General features: G+C 48.3%; 1 protein-coding gene across 3 annotated transcripts in view; it reads left to right on the forward strand.

Annotated features, from left to right (window-relative positions):
• Positions 1-16,926, forward strand: part of Mtor (mechanistic target of rapamycin kinase) — a 122,185-nt gene extending 105,259 nt beyond the window's left edge. For all 3 annotated transcript variants that reach the window (XM_010628123.3, XM_010628122.3, XM_010628124.3), the window contains exons 45-58: positions 339-473; positions 691-865; positions 2,216-2,351; positions 2,932-3,079; positions 3,560-3,682; positions 5,538-5,620; positions 8,037-8,109; positions 8,556-8,630; positions 8,998-9,133; positions 9,971-10,036; positions 12,462-12,542; positions 12,811-12,891; positions 14,797-14,902; positions 16,058-16,926. In XM_010628123.3, the coding sequence (XP_010626425.1) occupies positions 339-473; positions 691-865; positions 2,216-2,351; positions 2,932-3,079; positions 3,560-3,682; positions 5,538-5,620; positions 8,037-8,109; positions 8,556-8,630; positions 8,998-9,133; positions 9,971-10,036; positions 12,462-12,542; positions 12,811-12,891; positions 14,797-14,902; positions 16,058-16,073 (1,434 nt within the window). In that variant the 3' untranslated portion in view covers positions 16,074-16,926. The remainder of the gene's footprint in view (positions 1-338; positions 474-690; positions 866-2,215; positions 2,352-2,931; positions 3,080-3,559; positions 3,683-5,537; positions 5,621-8,036; positions 8,110-8,555; positions 8,631-8,997; positions 9,134-9,970; positions 10,037-12,461; positions 12,543-12,810; positions 12,892-14,796; positions 14,903-16,057) is intronic.
• The last annotated feature ends 1,288 nt before the right edge of the window (positions 16,927-18,214 follow it).

The following is an 18,214-nucleotide window of genomic DNA, read 5'->3' on the forward strand; positions in this document are numbered from 1 at the left end:
TTTTGGTTTGATTTTTGTTTGTTTGTTTGTTTGTTTGGTAACTGGTGGTTTTGGCTTTTGAGGGCCTTGCAGGTGCCAGGCAAGTGCTTTACCACTGAGCTATACCCAAACCCCTCCTAAAATTTTCACTAGAAAATCACAGGGTTCCTCAAGAGATCATCTTGTCTTCCCTCTTTCCCTTGCCTGACAAGTCATCATCATGGTCTGGGGCTGCAGGACTGGTAACTGCACAGCTTCCCTTGCTCACCAGTTCCCTGCCAGTGCCTTGCTCCAGGATTTAGCCTCCTGGCATAGTGGCCACAGTGACGACCTTCCATTTGCCCTGCTTTCACTCTTAGGCTTATGGCCGAGATTTGATGGAGGCCCAGGAATGGTGCCGGAAGTACATGAAATCAGGGAATGTCAAGGACCTCACCCAAGCCTGGGACCTCTATTACCATGTGTTCAGACGGATCTCAAAGCAGCTGCCCCAGGTAGGGTCTTCAGATTTCCTGCAGGGTTCGCTCTCAGCACAGTGCTTTCTGTTTACTGCCTGTGAGCTTCCTGCCGCTCCTTGTAAGAGTCTTATTCCATTCCTATCTGCAGACTTCGGGGCAAGTAGCCACTTACAGCAATCCTTGAACAATAGTTAAATTGCTTTTAAATTCCTCCTTAGGGCAGAAAATGTAATTGTTCGGTGATTTTTCACAGCTCACATCCTTAGAGCTGCAGTATGTTTCTCCGAAACTCCTTATGTGCCGGGACCTTGAATTGGCCGTGCCAGGAACATATGACCCCAACCAGCCAATCATCCGCATTCAGTCCATTGCCCCGTCTTTGCAAGTCATCACATCCAAGCAGAGGCCCCGGAAGCTGACCCTCATGGGTAAGGACCACTGCTCTTCCAGCCACCTGCCTCTCCCTCCTGTGCTGGCTGAGAAGTCTCTGGCAGGCGCCCAGGCTCCTAGTTTGCTCAGAGCTGTGTTGGGAAGAGAAGCGGTGACTGGTGCTGTGAGCTGGAGGGGGAGGCAGGTGCAGGGAGCTCAGGCAGATGTGGGGTGTGCTAGGCTCTGGCACATTCCTTTACCGTTGTAGTCTTTCTCTGGGAAATGATTATGTAAAATGAATGAGCTAAAACAATAAATTCTCACCTTAAGATTAGTTAAAAATGACCCCTGGAATTTCCCTTAGGGGTAAATGTTACCTCCCTGGGACAGTTAGGGAGGCCAGGGGGCTCTGGTGACACCTTGTGGTCTCGCATGAGGAGGCTGGTCCTGGTTTGTTTTTGTTTGTTTGGTTTTGGTACCAGGGATTGAACTCTGGCCCTTGTGCTTGCAAGGCAGGCGGCAGAACCACTGAGCTAAATCCCCAGCCCGTGGTCCTGGTTTCTTAAGCATAGTGTTTACTCACCAGTGCTAGTCATGGTGATAGTCTCTCTGGGGGCCATTGTCTTCTAGTACAAAGACAGGACATTGTTTTGTTTTGTTTTGTTCCATTACTACAAATGGAACCCAGGGCCTTTGCACTACCTCAGCACCCCCCTTTTTTTTCTTTTTTGAGACAGGGTCTCACTAAGTTGCCCAGGATGGCCTCAAACTTTCAGTCCTCCAGCCTCAGCCTGCCAGAACACTAGGATGATAGGCATGTGCCACCACACCTTACTCTCAGGGTTGTTAATTAAAGAAGTTTAATGAAGTAGTGCCTTTTAGAGGCATGAGCAAGTTTACGAAAACTAGCAGGAGCTCCCAGCTCCCCAGCCAGTTTACCCCAGCCCCTCACCCCAGGCCTGAAAGGGCAAGATTGCTTACCTGGAAAGAGCCCTCCAGACAGAGCGAGACATGGCTGCTGTAGAACTGTGGCCAGGTCAGGTGAGGGGCAGATACCCTGACCTCACGTGCTTCCTGTCCCTGTACCCCCATTGGTCCCACCCCCACTGGGCCCCAGCTGATGTGTCCTGTAGGGTTAGGTTCTGAAGGCAGAAGACAGTCTGCTGGGGAGGAGGGACTACCTGGTCCTTAAAAGCAGCTTTTTTGTTTTAATTTGAATAATTTTGGTCACTGAGGGACCATGAAAAGCAGAGCTACTCCTTTCCTCAATTCTGGAGGGAAGTTTTTTCTGTCTGTGGGGTGCCCCTTAGATGAGGTGTTCACAGTTTCTAGAACCTTAGAAACACAGGCAGCCCTACCAGCAGGTAGGAAAACTGCTCTGCTCTCACTGCTCCCACAATTCCTCACAGGCAGCAACGGGCATGAGTTTGTCTTCCTCCTGAAAGGCCACGAAGATCTGCGACAGGACGAACGAGTGATGCAGCTCTTCGGCCTGGTCAACACCCTCCTGGCCAATGACCCAACGTCTCTCCGCAAAAACCTCAGGTATTCGGAGTGCTATGAAAATGGAGAAGCTTTGAGGAGTCGTCCATCTTGTTTCTCCTGTTTCCCTACATCTGTCTGTATAATCTTGTGCCTTTAGCAAATCAGTTAGAAAAGCACACACCTGGCAGTACCCAGGTACCTGACACAGACAGAAAGCTCCCCAGAATGTTTAGGGTACCCTCATTGGGAAATGCCTTTAACAACCTCCAGAGCCTCTGGAAGGGAGCGATTTGAGATTAGACTGGAGGGTGCAGATTTGGTGCGCTTTACCCCTTGTGGATCAAAGCCCAGACAAACTTTTCCTGTGCTCCCCACCTTTGCTCCTCCTCCCTTTAAGAACGTGCATATTACCCTGGGAGGTTATTTTAGCCTCAGAAATAGTCACTCGATGCACCCCTGGAGCTGGGCGTTGTCAGGCTGGGAGAAACTGGCTTCCATGTGGCCCAGGCACCTCACTTCTGAGGCACCTGCTGTCACGAAGGGTGACACACCACACACCTCCTGCGGCCGGGCCACTCTGCGCGCATCCCGAGCTGACCGAAGCTGTGCTCTCTTCCATGCTGCTCTCTGTGGACACCAGCATCCAGAGATACGCCGTCATCCCGCTGTCGACCAACTCGGGCCTCATTGGCTGGGTGCCCCACTGTGACACGCTGCACGCGCTCATCCGGGACTACAGGGAGAAGAAGAAGATCCTCCTCAACATCGAGCACCGCATCATGCTGCGAGTACGTGCCAAGGCCGCTCACACACTGGGGCCCCCACAGGCTGCTTTGCTGGGTCCCCTGTGTGTGTGCGTACTGAGAAACCTGTGTGAGGGAATTCGCTATGGAAGATCAGTGAGGTGAACCCGAAAGCGCATAACCCTCTCTAAGACACTGCAGGACCGTAAAGCCTAGAAATTAAGTGTTCATCATCCTAGACAAAACGGGACAGAAAAACACCAAGCCTAACGTACCCAGTGCACCGGAGGAGACTTGGGTAGATGTGTAGGCTATAGGAACAAGAGCCGTGTGTCGCCCAGCCCTTGTGTCCACCCACGTAAGGAGGCTGGTCCTGGAGTCCCTCCCCTGCAGTCACATCCTTCTGCATGTCGTGTTCTCATTTCCCTCGTCCTTTGGCGAGGTTAGAACCCAGCTCTCTCCGACCCAGCCTGGCTTCCTCCTGGGCTGCGGCTGCCCTCTGACCGCACAGTTATGTCTTGACAGATGGCTCCGGACTATGACCACCTGACTCTGATGCAGAAGGTGGAGGTGTTCGAGCACGCGGTGAACAACACTGCAGGGGACGACCTGGCCAAGCTGCTGTGGCTGAAGAGCCCCAGCTCGGAGGTAGGGTGGCTGGGGGCTGGCTGAGGGCTCTCCATAAAGCAGGGGAGAGTCCAGACTCACATCTTCCAGTAGTTTATTGTAGTTCTTGTGCCTTTTGTAGATGTTATATATTACCGATAGTATTTTTTCATATGTGTTGTAAATTTCCTATTTGTTTGTTTTCAATTATGTTAATTTTGTTTTGTTTTGTTTTGGTTTTTTTGAGATGGTCTCCCTAAGCAGCTCAGGCTGCTCTTGAACTCGATATGTAGTCCAGGCTGGCCTGGAACTTCTCTCATTCCTTCTGCCTCAGCCTCCGGAGTGCCAGGAATTCACAAGCATGTGCCACCACACCCAGCTATGTTAATGTTTTGTTTGTTTTTAGTTTTTTGTTTGTTTGTTTTTTGTTTTTTTGAGACAGGGTCTCACTATGTATGTAATTGAAACTGACCCGGAACTCACTATGTAGCCCAGGCTGGCCTCAAACTTGCAGCAATCCTCCTGTCTCAACCTCCTGAGTGCTGGGACTATGGGAATGTACACCACACCCAGTAAAATAGATACTTTTTAGAAGAAGATACCAGCCAGGTGTGGTAGTGCCTGCCTGTAATCCCAGCACTCAGGAGGCTGAGGCAGGAGGATTACAATGAGTTTGAGGCCAGTCTAGGCTATATAACAAGTTCAAAACCAATCTGAAATACATAAGACCATGTCTCAAAAAAAAAGCCTGCTGGGGATGTAGCTCAGTTGTGCCATGCCTGCCTGGCAAGCACAGGACCCTGAGTTCGATTTCCAGTACAAAAAAAAAGATTAATGGCTTTAAAAAAAAAAAAAAAAGCCTGGAGTGGACTACAAAGCAAGATCCTGTCTCTCAAAAACAAAGCAAAACAAAAACAACCCCCGCAAAAAAAACTAAAATATCAAATTTTCAAGTTTTTGCCATTAGTTTTATATTCCAAAAGGTCTTTCCATCTCAAGCTTATGTGTCTTTATGTATATTTTCTTACGCTTAATTATAAGACTTTTTAAACATTTGAATCCTACCCCAAGTTGGAATTTCAGACTAAGGCAAAACTAATTTTTAAAATATATACACCACACTATTTGCCAAATGTTCTACCCTTTCCCCAGTATTAAAGATACACTAAATTCTTACATGCCTGCCCGTGGGTTTCTTTCTAGGGCTTCTGTTGTGTCACTGCCCTTTCTGCCTGTTTCTGCTCATACCATACCAGTAATACAAGTCTCTTCACAGGGGCTATGTTCATAATTTTTTTTCCACATAAAGTTTGTTGAGATCCCTAAAGCAGTGCCACTAAACTTTTATTGGAACTGTATTAAAAATGTCAAATAATTTGGGAGATTACATCTTCACAATCAAATGAATATTCTAAAATAGATTTTTTTTTTCTTTTGGTTTTTTGAGACAGGGTCTCACTTAGGTGGTTCAGGGTGGCCTTAAAACTCACTATGTAACCCAGGCTGGCTATCAACTCACAGTGATCCTCCTGCCTCAGCCTCCCAAGTGCTGAGATTACAGGCGTGCACCCCCATATCCGGCTCTGAATTTTTTTTTCTTGTACCAGGGATCGAACTCAGGACCTTGCACTTGCAAGGCAGGTGGCAGGACCACTGAGCTAAATCCCTCCCCAGCCCTGAAATACATATTTTCTTTTACTCATCTTTGTATTCCTAAGAAAAGTTTACTTGCACATTTCTAGTTAATTTATTCCAAGGTGAAGTGTAGTGCTATAATTATGAATGGGGTCTTTATCCCATTATACTCCCTAACTGGTTGTTGGTGGAATGTAAGACAGCAAAGGTGAGGACACAGCTGCATCTCAGAGCCGGGTTCACACGTGTGCCTGTGTTACAGGTATGGTTTGACCGAAGGACCAATTACACCCGCTCGTTAGCAGTCATGTCGATGGTTGGATATATTTTGGGCCTGGGAGATAGGTGAGTGAATTTGTTTATTTTAGTCTTCTTTTTTCTTGATAGTTTCCTTTAATGGCTTCACTCTGTTTTCCACTGAGGTTTATGACCTCTAATAAATATATATTTGTTTTGTGGGGGATTTGTTTTTGTTTTTTTTTTTTTTTTTTTTTTTTTTTTTTTGAGATGGCCTTACTATGTAGTTCAGACTGGCCTTTAACTCACTGTGCAGGACAGGCTGTCCTCATACCTGCAGGGATCCTCCTGCCTCAGTCTCCTGAGTGCTGGGATTACAGGCGTGTGCCACCATGGCCAGCACTGTATATTTACACTTTCTGCTTTAAACCTCTTTTACAGTCTCAACCTCAGTCCTTTATTATCCAGGCCAGCAGAATAATGCTTTAAACTTGAGGGAAATAAAACCATAGTTCAGAGAATACAGGGGAATGTGGGGGGTAATAGTGGGGATAAAGATAATCAAAATGTGTTGTAATGCATGAGTGAAAATACTGTATTGAAGCTCCTTATTTTGTAAAATTAACATGCACTGATAAAAAGTAAATTTAAACTGGGGGTATAGATCAGTGGTGCCATGCCTGCCTGGCAAGTGCAAGGTCCTGAGTTTGATTCCTGGTACCTAAAAAAAATTTTTTTAATATACCTAAGCCAGGTGTGGTGGTACATGCCTGTAACCCCTGTGCTCAGGAAGCTGAGGCAGAAGAGTTGCAGGTTTGAAGCCAGCCTGGACGATACAAAAAGACTCTGTCTTGATGAGAAGAAAAAAACAGTTCAAGGGTAGAACTTTCCTCATAGGTCAGTTTGGTGTTTTGGAAACCATGTTAAAACAGATTGACTTTATTGATTTAATAAACATTTTTCAGTTGCCACTATGTAAAGATAAAAAAGACAATTCTGTTTCCTTTTTTTCTTTCTTTTTGGCACCAGGGATCGAACTCGGGTCCTTACGCTTGCAAGGCAAGCGGCAGCACAACTGAGCTAAATCCCTGGCCCGACAATTCTGTTTCTGTAATTGAAACCAACCAAAATAGATCCTTATGATATTTTTACATTATAAATTTTATCTAAATATGTTGAATGAAAAAATTGAGGAATGTTCAGAAATTGATTCAAAAGTGCTTGAAAAAGACTGGTTCTCTGATGTTTACAGTTTTTCTTTTGAAATCATCTTGTGTGATTGAGAGTGAAATTAATTTTTACCCTCCAAAAATAATAATTTTTGTTTAAAAAAAAAAAAACCTGGCCAGGTGTGGTGGTGCATGTTTGTAACCCCAGCAGTCAGAGACTGAAGCAGATGAATTAAAAGTTCGAGCCCAACCTGGGCAATTTAGTGACTGAATCAGACCCTGTCTCTAAACAAAGGGTATAGCAGCATCCCTGGTGACAGAAGTGCTGCTTGGATGGATTGGGGACTCCAGAGACAACCCTGTGACAGTTGCTCAGTAGCAGTGGCAGGGCCTGGTACCCCTCAGAGGCTATCATGTGACCTAGGACTGGCAAGGCCCATTCTTGGATGATGGGGCAACCTGTGACGCGCACCTGTCATCCCAGCAGACAGGAGGCTGAGGCAAGAGGATTGTCACAAGTTTGTGGCCCACCTGGACTACATAAGTGAGACCCTAAAATCTAAAATCTAAAATCAACAAGGGCCAGGCGTGGTGGCGTACTCCCTATAATCCCAACACTTGGGAGGCTGAGGCAGGAGGATCACTACGAGTTTGAGACCAGCCTGGGCTACATAGTGAGTTCTACGTCAGTCTCAATGACATAGTGAGACCCTGTCTCAAAAAATAAATAAATAAATAAAAATCTAAAACAAAAAACAAGGGGCTGGGGATTTAGCCAAGTGATTCCAGCACCTGCCTCACAAGCACAAGGACCCAAGTTCAATCCCCAGTACCATAAATAAATAAATAAATTAATTAATTAATTAAAATAAAGCAAAAAACAAAAAACATCTTCATTTTGTCTTCATAGTAGAAGTCAATAAGCTTATATCTATAAATGGCCAGATGATAAATACTTTAGGCTTTTCAGGCTAGATGGTCCATGTCAGAGCTATTCAGTTCTGCCATCCTACCATGAAAGAGTTTGAAACAGTTTAAAAAAAAAACAAAACAAAACAGTGAGCAGGGCCACTTTCTAGTAACACTTGAAGATCTAGAGGTGGTGTCATGGCATTGTAATCTCTGCACTCGGGAGGCTGAGGCAAGAGTGTTTCTTGAGGCCAGGAGTTTTTGACAGGCCATGGCAGAATGGTGAGATCCTGTCTCAAAATTAAAAACACAATACCTTGACTCACAAAGGCAAGTGGGGCAGATTGACCTTTGGTCTGTCATTTGCCCAGTCCAGCCCGGGAGCATCAGTACTGGATTTATTCCTCAGTGCTGTCCTGGTAACCCCACTCTTTCCTCTTTCTCAGGCACCCATCCAACCTAATGCTGGACCGGCTCAGTGGGAAGATCCTGCACATTGACTTTGGGGACTGCTTTGAGGTGAGCACACGCTGATCTTTGGGGGCTGCTTTTCATTGAGCACACATTCTGGAAAAACCACCAAAAATACACTCTCCTCTGATAGTTTAGGCAAACATAACCCAAAGGCCCTCCCCTCCCCACTTTTCCTGCCTGGGAGGTGGAAAGTCAATCTCACAGTGAAGTCCGCACTCGTGGTTGGACTCTGACACCCAGGGCATGGCCCATTCTCTATTCACCCTCTCTGAGTGGGTGAATCCCCATCCTCTACGCTGTGTGTGAGCCCAGGGCCTAGGCCGTGCACACTTGTCCTTTGTTTCTTTTCTTTTTTCTTTTTAAGTCCTTTATCAAATGAACTCGAGCGCTTCACTCTGCTGTTGTGTGAATCACTGTGGGAGGTCTTCAGCTCATGTTAGCCAGAGGAAACACTTCACCCCAGATTTGGTCTCGCCCTGCTTACTCTGCAGGTTGCTATGACCAGAGAGAAGTTTCCAGAGAAGATTCCATTTAGACTAACGAGAATGTTGACCAATGCTATGGAGGTGAGTGCATGTTGGGAACGAGCTGCTTTACCATGGGACCAACACAGTAGTAGCCTTCTCTGAGGACAGACTTGCTTGACAGAAGTCCTCATTTCCGCAAAGCCATGCAGTTTCTGTAGCAGCTCCCGGGTATACCCACTGAGCCAGGAACGGTCCTGAAAGTCTGACCTCCTTACGGCAGACCTGGTCTCAGATGGATCACAGCCCCACCCTGCCTCCTCCTCCCACCGGGGTCCCCACTGATGTGTCACAAGTGGCCCAGGTCTGCTTCCTACATGCTAGTGGCAGGTTCTCTCTTGCTGCAGGTCACAGAGCACCAGGGTACCACAGTTAGTGACTCCCCGGGTGGCTGTGCCTTCTTCTCCAGGTGACAGGTCTGGATGGGAACTACAGAATCACCTGCCACACAGTGATGGAAGTGCTTCGGGAACACAAGGACAGCGTCATGGCCGTGCTGGAAGCCTTCGTCTACGACCCCTTGCTGAACTGGAGGCTGATGGACAGTGAGTATCACCGAGTGCGCAGGGCGGGGCTTGACACAGAGCGGGAGCCCGAGACGCTGCTTTACACTCCCAGACCAGCGCTGTGACTGAGGAGGAATGGCAAGTATTTTTATTAGCTAGAACATAAGCTCCCACTACTACTACTACTCCCTACTACTACTACTACTACTACTACTACTACTACTCCCACTCCCACTACTGACTCATATTAATTAAGATACTTTCAGGATAAACTACCCTAGTTACTTTGTGTGGGCTTCATAATGTGATAAACTGGAATTTCTATTTTTTTTTTTTTTGAGAGATTTATTGGAAATAAAGAGAGAAGAATAGTTCCTACATTTCCAGTAGGGGTCCCGAATGTATGGCCCTAAACTGGAATTTTAACAAGAAATACACACTGTTGGGCTGGGGATTTAGCTCAGTGGTGCCACTGCCTGTCTCACAAGCACAAAGTTCAATCCCGGTTCCGAAAAAAAAATACACACAGTTGAGAATGGAGACAGCGACATCTTTGTCTATCCTTTGTAGGCAAGAGACTTCTGATCCACCACAGTTAAGTCAGACTTCTACCTTATATTATTCGATACAGTCTAAACCAGTGGTGGTGAACCTATGGCCTATGTGCTGCAGCGGCCATTGCCATCATTGAAAGCTCTGAAAGGTTCCCCATCACTGGTCTACACCCGGGTCTCCAGGGCAGAGCCTTCCCTGCATTTCACATCCCGTGTCGCTGTCCCGCCTGCCCCTGAGTAACATGTCCTTGTTCGCTCTTCCAGGTTTCTTTCAAGAGAAAATGTGAAGCGCTTTTTAACATCATTTCTTTTTTTTCCCTAGCAAATACCAAAGGTAACAAGAGGTCCCGGACGAGGACAGATTCCTACTCTGCGGGCCAGTCAGTAGGTGGGTGCCGCACCCCAGGGGAGAAAACCTGGGCCAGGGTACATCTAGGATGCCTGGAGGGAGTCTCAGTGCCTTTGGGGGAGGCGAGGAGAGGCGAAGGAGTACCGGCTGCTGAATATGAAGGAAGTAAACTTGTTTTCTTCAAGGTTCCTGGCCGTAATAGTCTGTCAAAGAGGCTAGCTACACTGTTAATGTATCACTCGACAGGCATTTATTGAACTTCAGGAACATGGCCTAAAATATTTACTGAGCCCCAGATACCAAATTATGTCTCTTATTTACATTCTGCAGGATGGAGTGGGCATTTCAAACTCCAAAATTCTTATCAAACTATCTGATCTTAATCTATCTATAAAACACAGTGCAAACAAAGTATGTCTGAATATCAGCCAGTATTTTGCCTGACCTTTTTGTGTCTGGGCTGGGATAATTATTAAGACACTGCCTTGGTCCTCTGAGCATGTTTTGTGGTACCAGGGATTAAACCCAGGCCCTTGCCCATGGTAGGCAAGCACTGTCCCACTCAGCTGCACCCCAGCCCCTCAAGCTTTATTAATAACTCAGTAGCAGAAATGGATTTTGATTGCTGGGAGGAGCCCTGAAACCATATGAAATGTTATCTCCAGGCGCATCCTTCACAGGGCAGGGTCGCAGGGAGACCACGCCCCTTGGAAGGCTCCAGCACGTGCTGTTATTGAAGCTCTCAGAATTGTTCAGGGCAAGTGGTGTGGCTGTTCAGCCTTCCTCACTTCCCCACCCCCATATCTAACAGTGTCCCACACAGTTCACACTTTAGGAAGTACTGTTGGGAGTAAAATAAATATTCTCTACAAATGTTTATGGGACATGTGCAACCAGTTACTTACCTAAGCCAAGCACTGTCTCAAGGCAAACAAAAAAAAGTATAAGGTGGAGAGGTCACCCTGCAGAAGTGCAGCTCCCTTACAGAACCAACCCTAATGTGCGTGAGATGGAAAGAGAACGGGGACCGGGGCCCAGGGTTGTCCTCAGCCGGGGAATGAGAACAGCACACTCTGCTGTGTAAAGTGCTCATGTGTGCTGTGGTCTGGGAGCGAAGCACTGAAGGAGAACTCAGGAAGGAGCTTTTATGCCAAACTCTCAGTTAAGGGGTGCTTGGGCTGGCGACAGTTACTGTCTCTTAGCAAGAAAGTCGTATGTTGTCCTGCCTGGATGAGTGGGCTCTGGAGGTAGGAAGGGAAAGGCTGCTTCCTGGGTTATGGTGTCGCACAGGGACAGCACAGACCGTGACAGGCCCTGCCCTGGTACCGGGGAGGAACTCAGGGTCACACATACTGCACAAACCCCCTGCTCACGGATGCACCAGCCCCAGCCGTGGGAAAGGATTGTGAGTGCCCAAGAACCGGGCTCCCCGCTGAGCCTGTGCCACTGGCTGGCCCGGTGTACAGTGTGCTAACTCAGACCAGTTTCATCCTCAGGCCCACCTCAGACGTGTGCTGCCAGCAGTGTGCAAGGGGAGTTGGGGCTGGTTGTGTGGCACCAGATGGCAAGGGACCTGGCTGTCCTCATGTAGCCTAAAAGTGAAGTTCCACGGCCACAAATCAAAGCACTGTTCACTGCCCTTGAGGTCTTGGGGGGTCTGTGGATACAGTGTTCAGGTAACATTGTGATTCTGATCCCAGACTTCCTTGCTGAAGGCAGTAGAGGACTTGTTCTACCCACAATCAGCATGCAGAGGGCTGGGGACTTAGCTCAGTGGTTCCAACACCTGCCTCACAAGTACAAGGTCCCAAGTTCGATCCCCAGTACAAAAAAAAAAAGCGTGCAGACCAAAGCATGACATTCAACCTTATGTGACCCACTGCGGAGCTAATTCTCTGTGTACAGTCATCAGTTTTTGCCTAACCACATACATTTGTCACCAGACCTTTGACTAATGTTCCCTTTCTCTCTGTCAGAACTTTTTAAGAGATAGGATGTCAGGGCTAGAACTGTGGCTCAGTGGTAGAGTGCTTGCCTAGCATGCATGAGGCCTGGGTTCATCCCCAGCACCGCCAAAATAAAAAAATGATGAGATTTGGTGTTACTCAAGCTGGCCTCAAACTCCTGGACCCCAACAATCATCCTACCTCGGCCTCTTCATCTGGAACTGTAGGTGTGACCGCCACACTTTTACACCAGACCATTTCCTATTTGCTTGAAAATTTATGTTTTGCTTCTCCTAAGCACTGTAGTCTTTAACAATAACTCACATTTGAAAATGGCTTTGCAGATTTAAAAAGTTATGCTGAAGTTACATCAGGTGTAGTGTAAAGTTTCTTTCCTTTCCCACTTGTGGTAAATAGGGCTGGTGTTAAAGGAGCTTGGCCCAGAAGGAGTTAGCAGCTCATACCTGCAATGGCTTCTTGGTGTTTGAATACCTCCTAACTGATATTTTCCCCCCTAGAAATTTTGGATGGCGTGGAACTTGGGGAACCAGCCCATAAAAAAACGGGGACCACAGTTCCAGAATCTATTCACTCGTTCAGTAAGTTCACGCTCAGGAACTGTAAGTGACATGCTCATTAAGAAAACAGCAGCTGTATGGACCCATGAGAGGGCGACAAGCTGAGGCCACAGAACTGCCTTCGCAAGAAGAGGGCCAGGGTCCTGGGATACTCTGAAGGCAGAGATGACCACAGTGCAAGGGCCACTCGACACTCATGGCAGTGAATGCTCAGCACAAACAGCAGCACCGCTGCGCCCACTGTGATGATCCAGGTCTTATCGTTATTTTCTTCTTCTTTGTGTTCCAGTTGGAGACGGCTTGGTGAAACCAGAAGCTCTAAATAAGAAGGCTATTCAGATCATTAACAGGGTGCGAGATAAGCTCACCGGTGAGTCTTTCTGTGTGTGGAGAGGGACCCAAAGCTGCAGAGCCTCCTGTCTGGGGCAGGGTCAGCGCTGAGCTGCAGCCCTCCTGCTGACAGCCAGTGATGTCACCCAGAGTTAACCTAATCCCTGCTCACCCATTGGTGAGCTGCAAGGACTCCACTATCAGCCAGATTCAGGTGCCTTTTGTCATCTTAACGTGATGGCAGAGCATATCTGACCGCTGCTGCACTGTCACTCGTCCTCAGATGTCACAAGGTGGAGAGAGGAGGAGAGAGAGAGGTGCATGCTTTCAAGAAGGAGCACCCCACCCTGACCACCTTCCTTCCGTCTGGAGGGATGAAGTGGAGGAGCCTGAGACTCCACTGCCCACTGCCTGGGGCACCTCTGAGACCACTGCAGCATCTGAAAGATAACAAGAAGCCCCTCAGTGGGAGTGAGGGTTAAATGACACACAGATGGCAGGCACTGAGTGTTAGAACCCAGAACCCATCACCTTAGTAGTCAGGGTGTTTGTGTGTGCATAGTGCTGGGGGTTGATCCCAGGGCCTTCATGCTGGGCTACATCCCCAGCCCTTTTTTAAATTTTGAGGCTGGGTCTCCCTAAGTTGCCGAGGCTGGGCTTGAACTTGTGATTCTTCTGCCTCAGCCTCCCAGAGTACTGGAATTACAGGCGAGCGCCATGCTGCTCAGGTATCTTTATTGGGCACCTCTACATGCTAACTGCTAAAGGACCCGTGCCAGTGAGAACAGGCAGGTTTCTTGCCACTGTGGGGCTAGATTCTAAAGGGACACCATCATTGAGTGGAGGAAAGACTCAGCTCTGATGTCTCTAATGGGAACGTAATCTAGTTCAGAAGTTCAGGAAAAGCTTTAATAAGGAAACAACCCATGAGCGAGCATCTGAAAAACCATTACTTAGGGAGAGGAAACAGCATGTGTAAGGGCCCTGTGGTGAGAGATGCCAAGAGAGAAGGCCCAAGAACAGCTCCCTACCTGCCTAGGAGAGGCAGGCTGTCAACAGCGCAATGCGAGATGCAAGGCAGAGCTCACGGGTCCTTGTGTTTTCATCCTGTATCCAGGCAGCTCAGTGGCATGGAGAGGGAGACTAGCAGTGAGCATTTGTGTGGCAGCTACTGTCAGCTCTGGCCATGTGGAAGGCACGACAGATGAAGGAGGCTGCCCAGCATGAGACAGGCATGGCCCTGACACACAGGAAACACAGTCACCTCAGAAGGGCGGGGCTGTGGTGTGACCAGTAGGAGACCGTGCCTGCACCCCTGGGTGCTGGCCTCCAACCCCAGCACTGCAGCAAAACTGAAGCTGGAAAGGATTGATACCGAAGGACAGGACAGATCAGAGACAGCCCAAATCAGTGGTGACCACCTGAGAGTTGGGATAAGTCTGACAGCCAGAGTGGAGCAGCGAAAGAGACGGGGTGGTATGGGAGCTGAGGTTGAAAACTCCTGAGCCAGCCGGGCAGGATCATGCATGCCTGCAGTCCCAACTGTCTGGGAGGCTGAAGCAGGAGGATCACTTCTGCCCAGGAGTTTGAGACCAGCCTGGGCAACATAACAAGACTCTGTCTCAAGGCCAGGCATGGTGGCACACGCCCATAATCCCAGCACTCAGGAGGCTCAGGTAGGAGGATCTCCAAAAGTTCAAGGCCAGCCTGGGTTACTTGGTGAGAACCTGTCTCAAAAAAAGTTAAGTCTTGTGTGCAGTCTGTGCAGGGAGAGAGGACTGAGGTGTACGAGGGCCTGGGTTCAGTACCCCATACCACACATAGGGCCAGCACACGTCAGACCAGACAAACCTGTAGCGCACCCTTCGTTCTTGTGTGTGAGGCTGCTGAAGCACAGCAGTGGGCCCGCACAGGTGAGAGCCGCTGTCCTGTTTCTGCATCCTAGGGCGGGACTTCTCCCATGACGACACCTTGGATGTTCCCACGCAAGTTGAGCTGCTCATCAAACAAGCAACATCCCATGAGAACCTCTGCCAGTGCTACATTGGCTGGTGAGTTGGCCTCACACAGAAACTTCGTTAAAATCAGAGAGAGCTGGGTACCCGCCTGTAACCCCAGCAGCTGTGGAGGCTGAGGCAGGAGGATGGAAAGTTCAAGGCCAGACTGAGCAATTTAGTGAGAACCTGTCTCAAAATAAATTAAAAGTGGGCAGGGCTGGGGATTTAGCTCAGCGGTTCTGCCGCGCGCCTTGCAAGCACAAGGACCCAAGTTCGATCCCTGGTACCAAAAAAAAAAAGAAAAGTGGGCCTAGGATTTAGCTTACTGGTTCCGCCGCCTACCTTGCAAGTGCAAGGCCCCGAATTCGATCCCTGGTACCCCAAAAAACAAACAATAAATTAAAATGGCTGGAGTATAAAGCACTCCTAAATGCAATCCCCCGAAAAAAAATCAGTGTGCACCCCACCCAAGGCCCCAAACCCAGAGAATAAGAGAAGACTGAATGGAGTAGCCATAAAGCATGGTTAAAGGTCCAGACCTCTTGAGAAGTTTACATTCACTGTATGTGCTCTTGGAGTGCCTATGTGGAAGATCAGATTGCATTTGGAGTGATGGTTTGGAAGAGTCAAGGCTATCTGTTTGTGAAAGGTTCTGCTGGGTGTTTTTGGGTTTTGGGTTTTTTTGAAATAGGGTCTCAACTATGTAGATCCAGTTGGCCTTGAATTCACTATATAGCCCAGGCTGGGCTTGAACTCATGGTGATCCTTCTGCCTCAGCCTCCCCGAGGCTGGGATTATAGGTGTATGCCCCCATGCCCAGCTTCTGGATTTTTGCTGTCGCTGTAGAGATCCAGGAAGGGCACAGGAAAAGAAGCCAGAGCAGTGACACAAAGAGGAAGATGAAAAACACAAATTTCTGGTCTGGAAGTGTAGCCTCCAGGATCACTCTGGGGTAGCTGTGATACATTACCCAAGGCATGCTTGGAGGCAGAAACCCAAGAGAGGATTCTGGAACGAATCCCTGGGGGACGGGATGGCATCACCCCTGGCAAGATAATGTGTGTCCCTCACTATCAGTCATTAGTCAGGCTAATGACAGAGTGCAGGAAATGCCCAGGGTGGTCAGACCTTGGACTCTCCATTCTTAAGACATGTGGGTAAAGCTCAGTAAATCTCAGATGACTAAATCTTCCTTTGCTCACCTCCTAGGTGTCCCTTCTGGTAATGGCAGCCCTGGCACACCACAGCGTCTCCTCAGGGCCTTGGTCTGTTCTTCCACTAAAATGAAACCATGGTCAGAAAGTTCGACTCTGTTAAATATTTTGAAATGTAAATGAAAAGAACTACTGTATATAGAAAGTTGGCTTGAGCCAACTTTCTAGCTGCTGTTGAAGAAGATACTGTCAGAAACACAGGCTTGATTTGGTTCCCAGGACAGTGAAACACTTTCACACCCCACAGATCACGCCGTTCACTTTGGGGACAGAAGCTCCATAACTAGAGATACGGGTTTTGACTTCACTCAGAGCTCTTCGTTAGCATCTGCTGGCAGAAGATTGCCCAGGTTGCTCCTCTCAGTGCTCAGTGTGGGGACAGCAGACAGCACAGTCAGGAAGCAGGGGCAGAAGACGACTCCATCAGGGTTCGGACTGGAAGGAGGCAGGAGAAGCTGATGTCACTGTCCCACCCATCCCGTTACCTCACTGGTCCTTCGGCAGCACTGGCAGCGTTTGTAGGATGGACCAAGAAGGATGGCGAAGGTCTTTCGTTACCTGACCCAGTCGTGCTGCCACTCACACTTCAACCCAAGCCCTGGACTGCCAGGAGGCCCTGGCCAACACGGGACACTGAGGGGACATGGCACAGTGTCCCAGCGAGGTCTGAGCGCACTGCGTTTAGAGCAGGGGCTCCGCTCACAACTGCCCTCCTGGAGGTGCTGAACACAGAGAGTGACAGGTTAGGATGCGTTGGGAATTATGAGCAAATAAATACCCAGCTAAATGCACAAAGTATAAAGTGTAGCCACATCTAGACACCATGTTGTATCTGAATAATTTTTGTGCCAATAAATGACATCAGAATTTTAAACACTTGTATGCATACACCTTCTTGTTGATAATTATTCACAAAGGAAGCACAAAGTTCAGCTCAGCAAGAGAGAGTTGCCTCGAATGCATGGGCCATGGGCTTGATTCCCAGCACTGCAAAAATAAAAATAAAATTATAATGAAGCATTTATTCCTTCAACATGCAACATTCTTAAGCACTCAGTACAGGACTGTGAAGGACACAGGGATGTACAATAAGACTCAGGGTCCCTTTCTCCGGAATCCTGGACCAGACGGGGTGGAGCCCACCTCCCCAGAGAGTGCTTTGAGAACTCCACCTGCAGAGTGGGGAGAGGAGCCACGCGGGAGCCACCAGTGGCCCAAAATGAAGCCATGTGGGAGGGGTCCGCAGGGAGGGGCCGGGGGGTGTCATCTGCAGCCAGTGGGAACTTGCTTTGCAGCAAGGAACACAGGTACTGAGGGAAGCTGCGCAGTACAGAGCAGTGGGGTCCCCGACCACTGGGACACAGGACTGGCTAGCTCCCGCAGTCACATGTCACAATTTGCGTGTCTGCTTCCATGGTGAGTGGGGGATAAAACAATGGGAAAATAGCAGGAATAGAAGGCTGGAAAGTCAGGCAGGGCTCACCTCAGAGTTCAGCAGCCACAAAGCTCTGACACAGGAGGATACTGTTGTGTTTTTAGAGACAACTGGTGTCGAACAAACGGAAAGAAACTTAGCGGTTGGACCGGGGATTTAGCTGCCTCACAAGTGCAAGGTTCTGAGTTCAATCCCCCATACAGCAAAAACAATAAAGAGGCAGGGGAACAGTAAGTGGAGCTGGGACTACTCTGTAGGTTTCTTCTCAGTAAGTAGGTAGATGATAAACGATCGATAGTAGGATTTTGATGTTTCGGGTGCTGATGAAACCCAGGGCTTCACACATGCAGGGCAAGCAGCACTCTACCACTGATTCACTCTCCTAGCCATAGGTTCCTTCAAAAGAGAAGGTATGCCTAAAATATTCTTCCAAAGAAAATCCTGTTGTCCTTTTTTTCTCTCTCTCTCTTATTCCTTCTTTGGTCCACAGCTACTTACTAACAAATATTTCCTATGCTCTGATTTTTTGAGACAGAAGTTGTGCAATGTATTTCAGGCTGGTCTTGAACTCACTGAGTACCCCAGGCTGGCCTCAGACTTGCAATGATCCTCCTGCCTCAGCCTCCCCAGGACTGGGGTTACAGGCATGTGCCATTGCGTTCGGACATAGCTTTTGTATAATAAAGCATTCACTATCCCATATATATACATATATGT

The sequence above is a fragment of the Fukomys damarensis genome, unplaced genomic scaffold (assembly GCF_012274545.1).
Source record: "Fukomys damarensis isolate Sample0158 unplaced genomic scaffold, DMR_v1.0_HiC HiC_scaffold_23, whole genome shotgun sequence".
NCBI classification, from domain to species: Eukaryota; Metazoa; Chordata; class Mammalia; order Rodentia; family Bathyergidae; genus Fukomys; species Fukomys damarensis.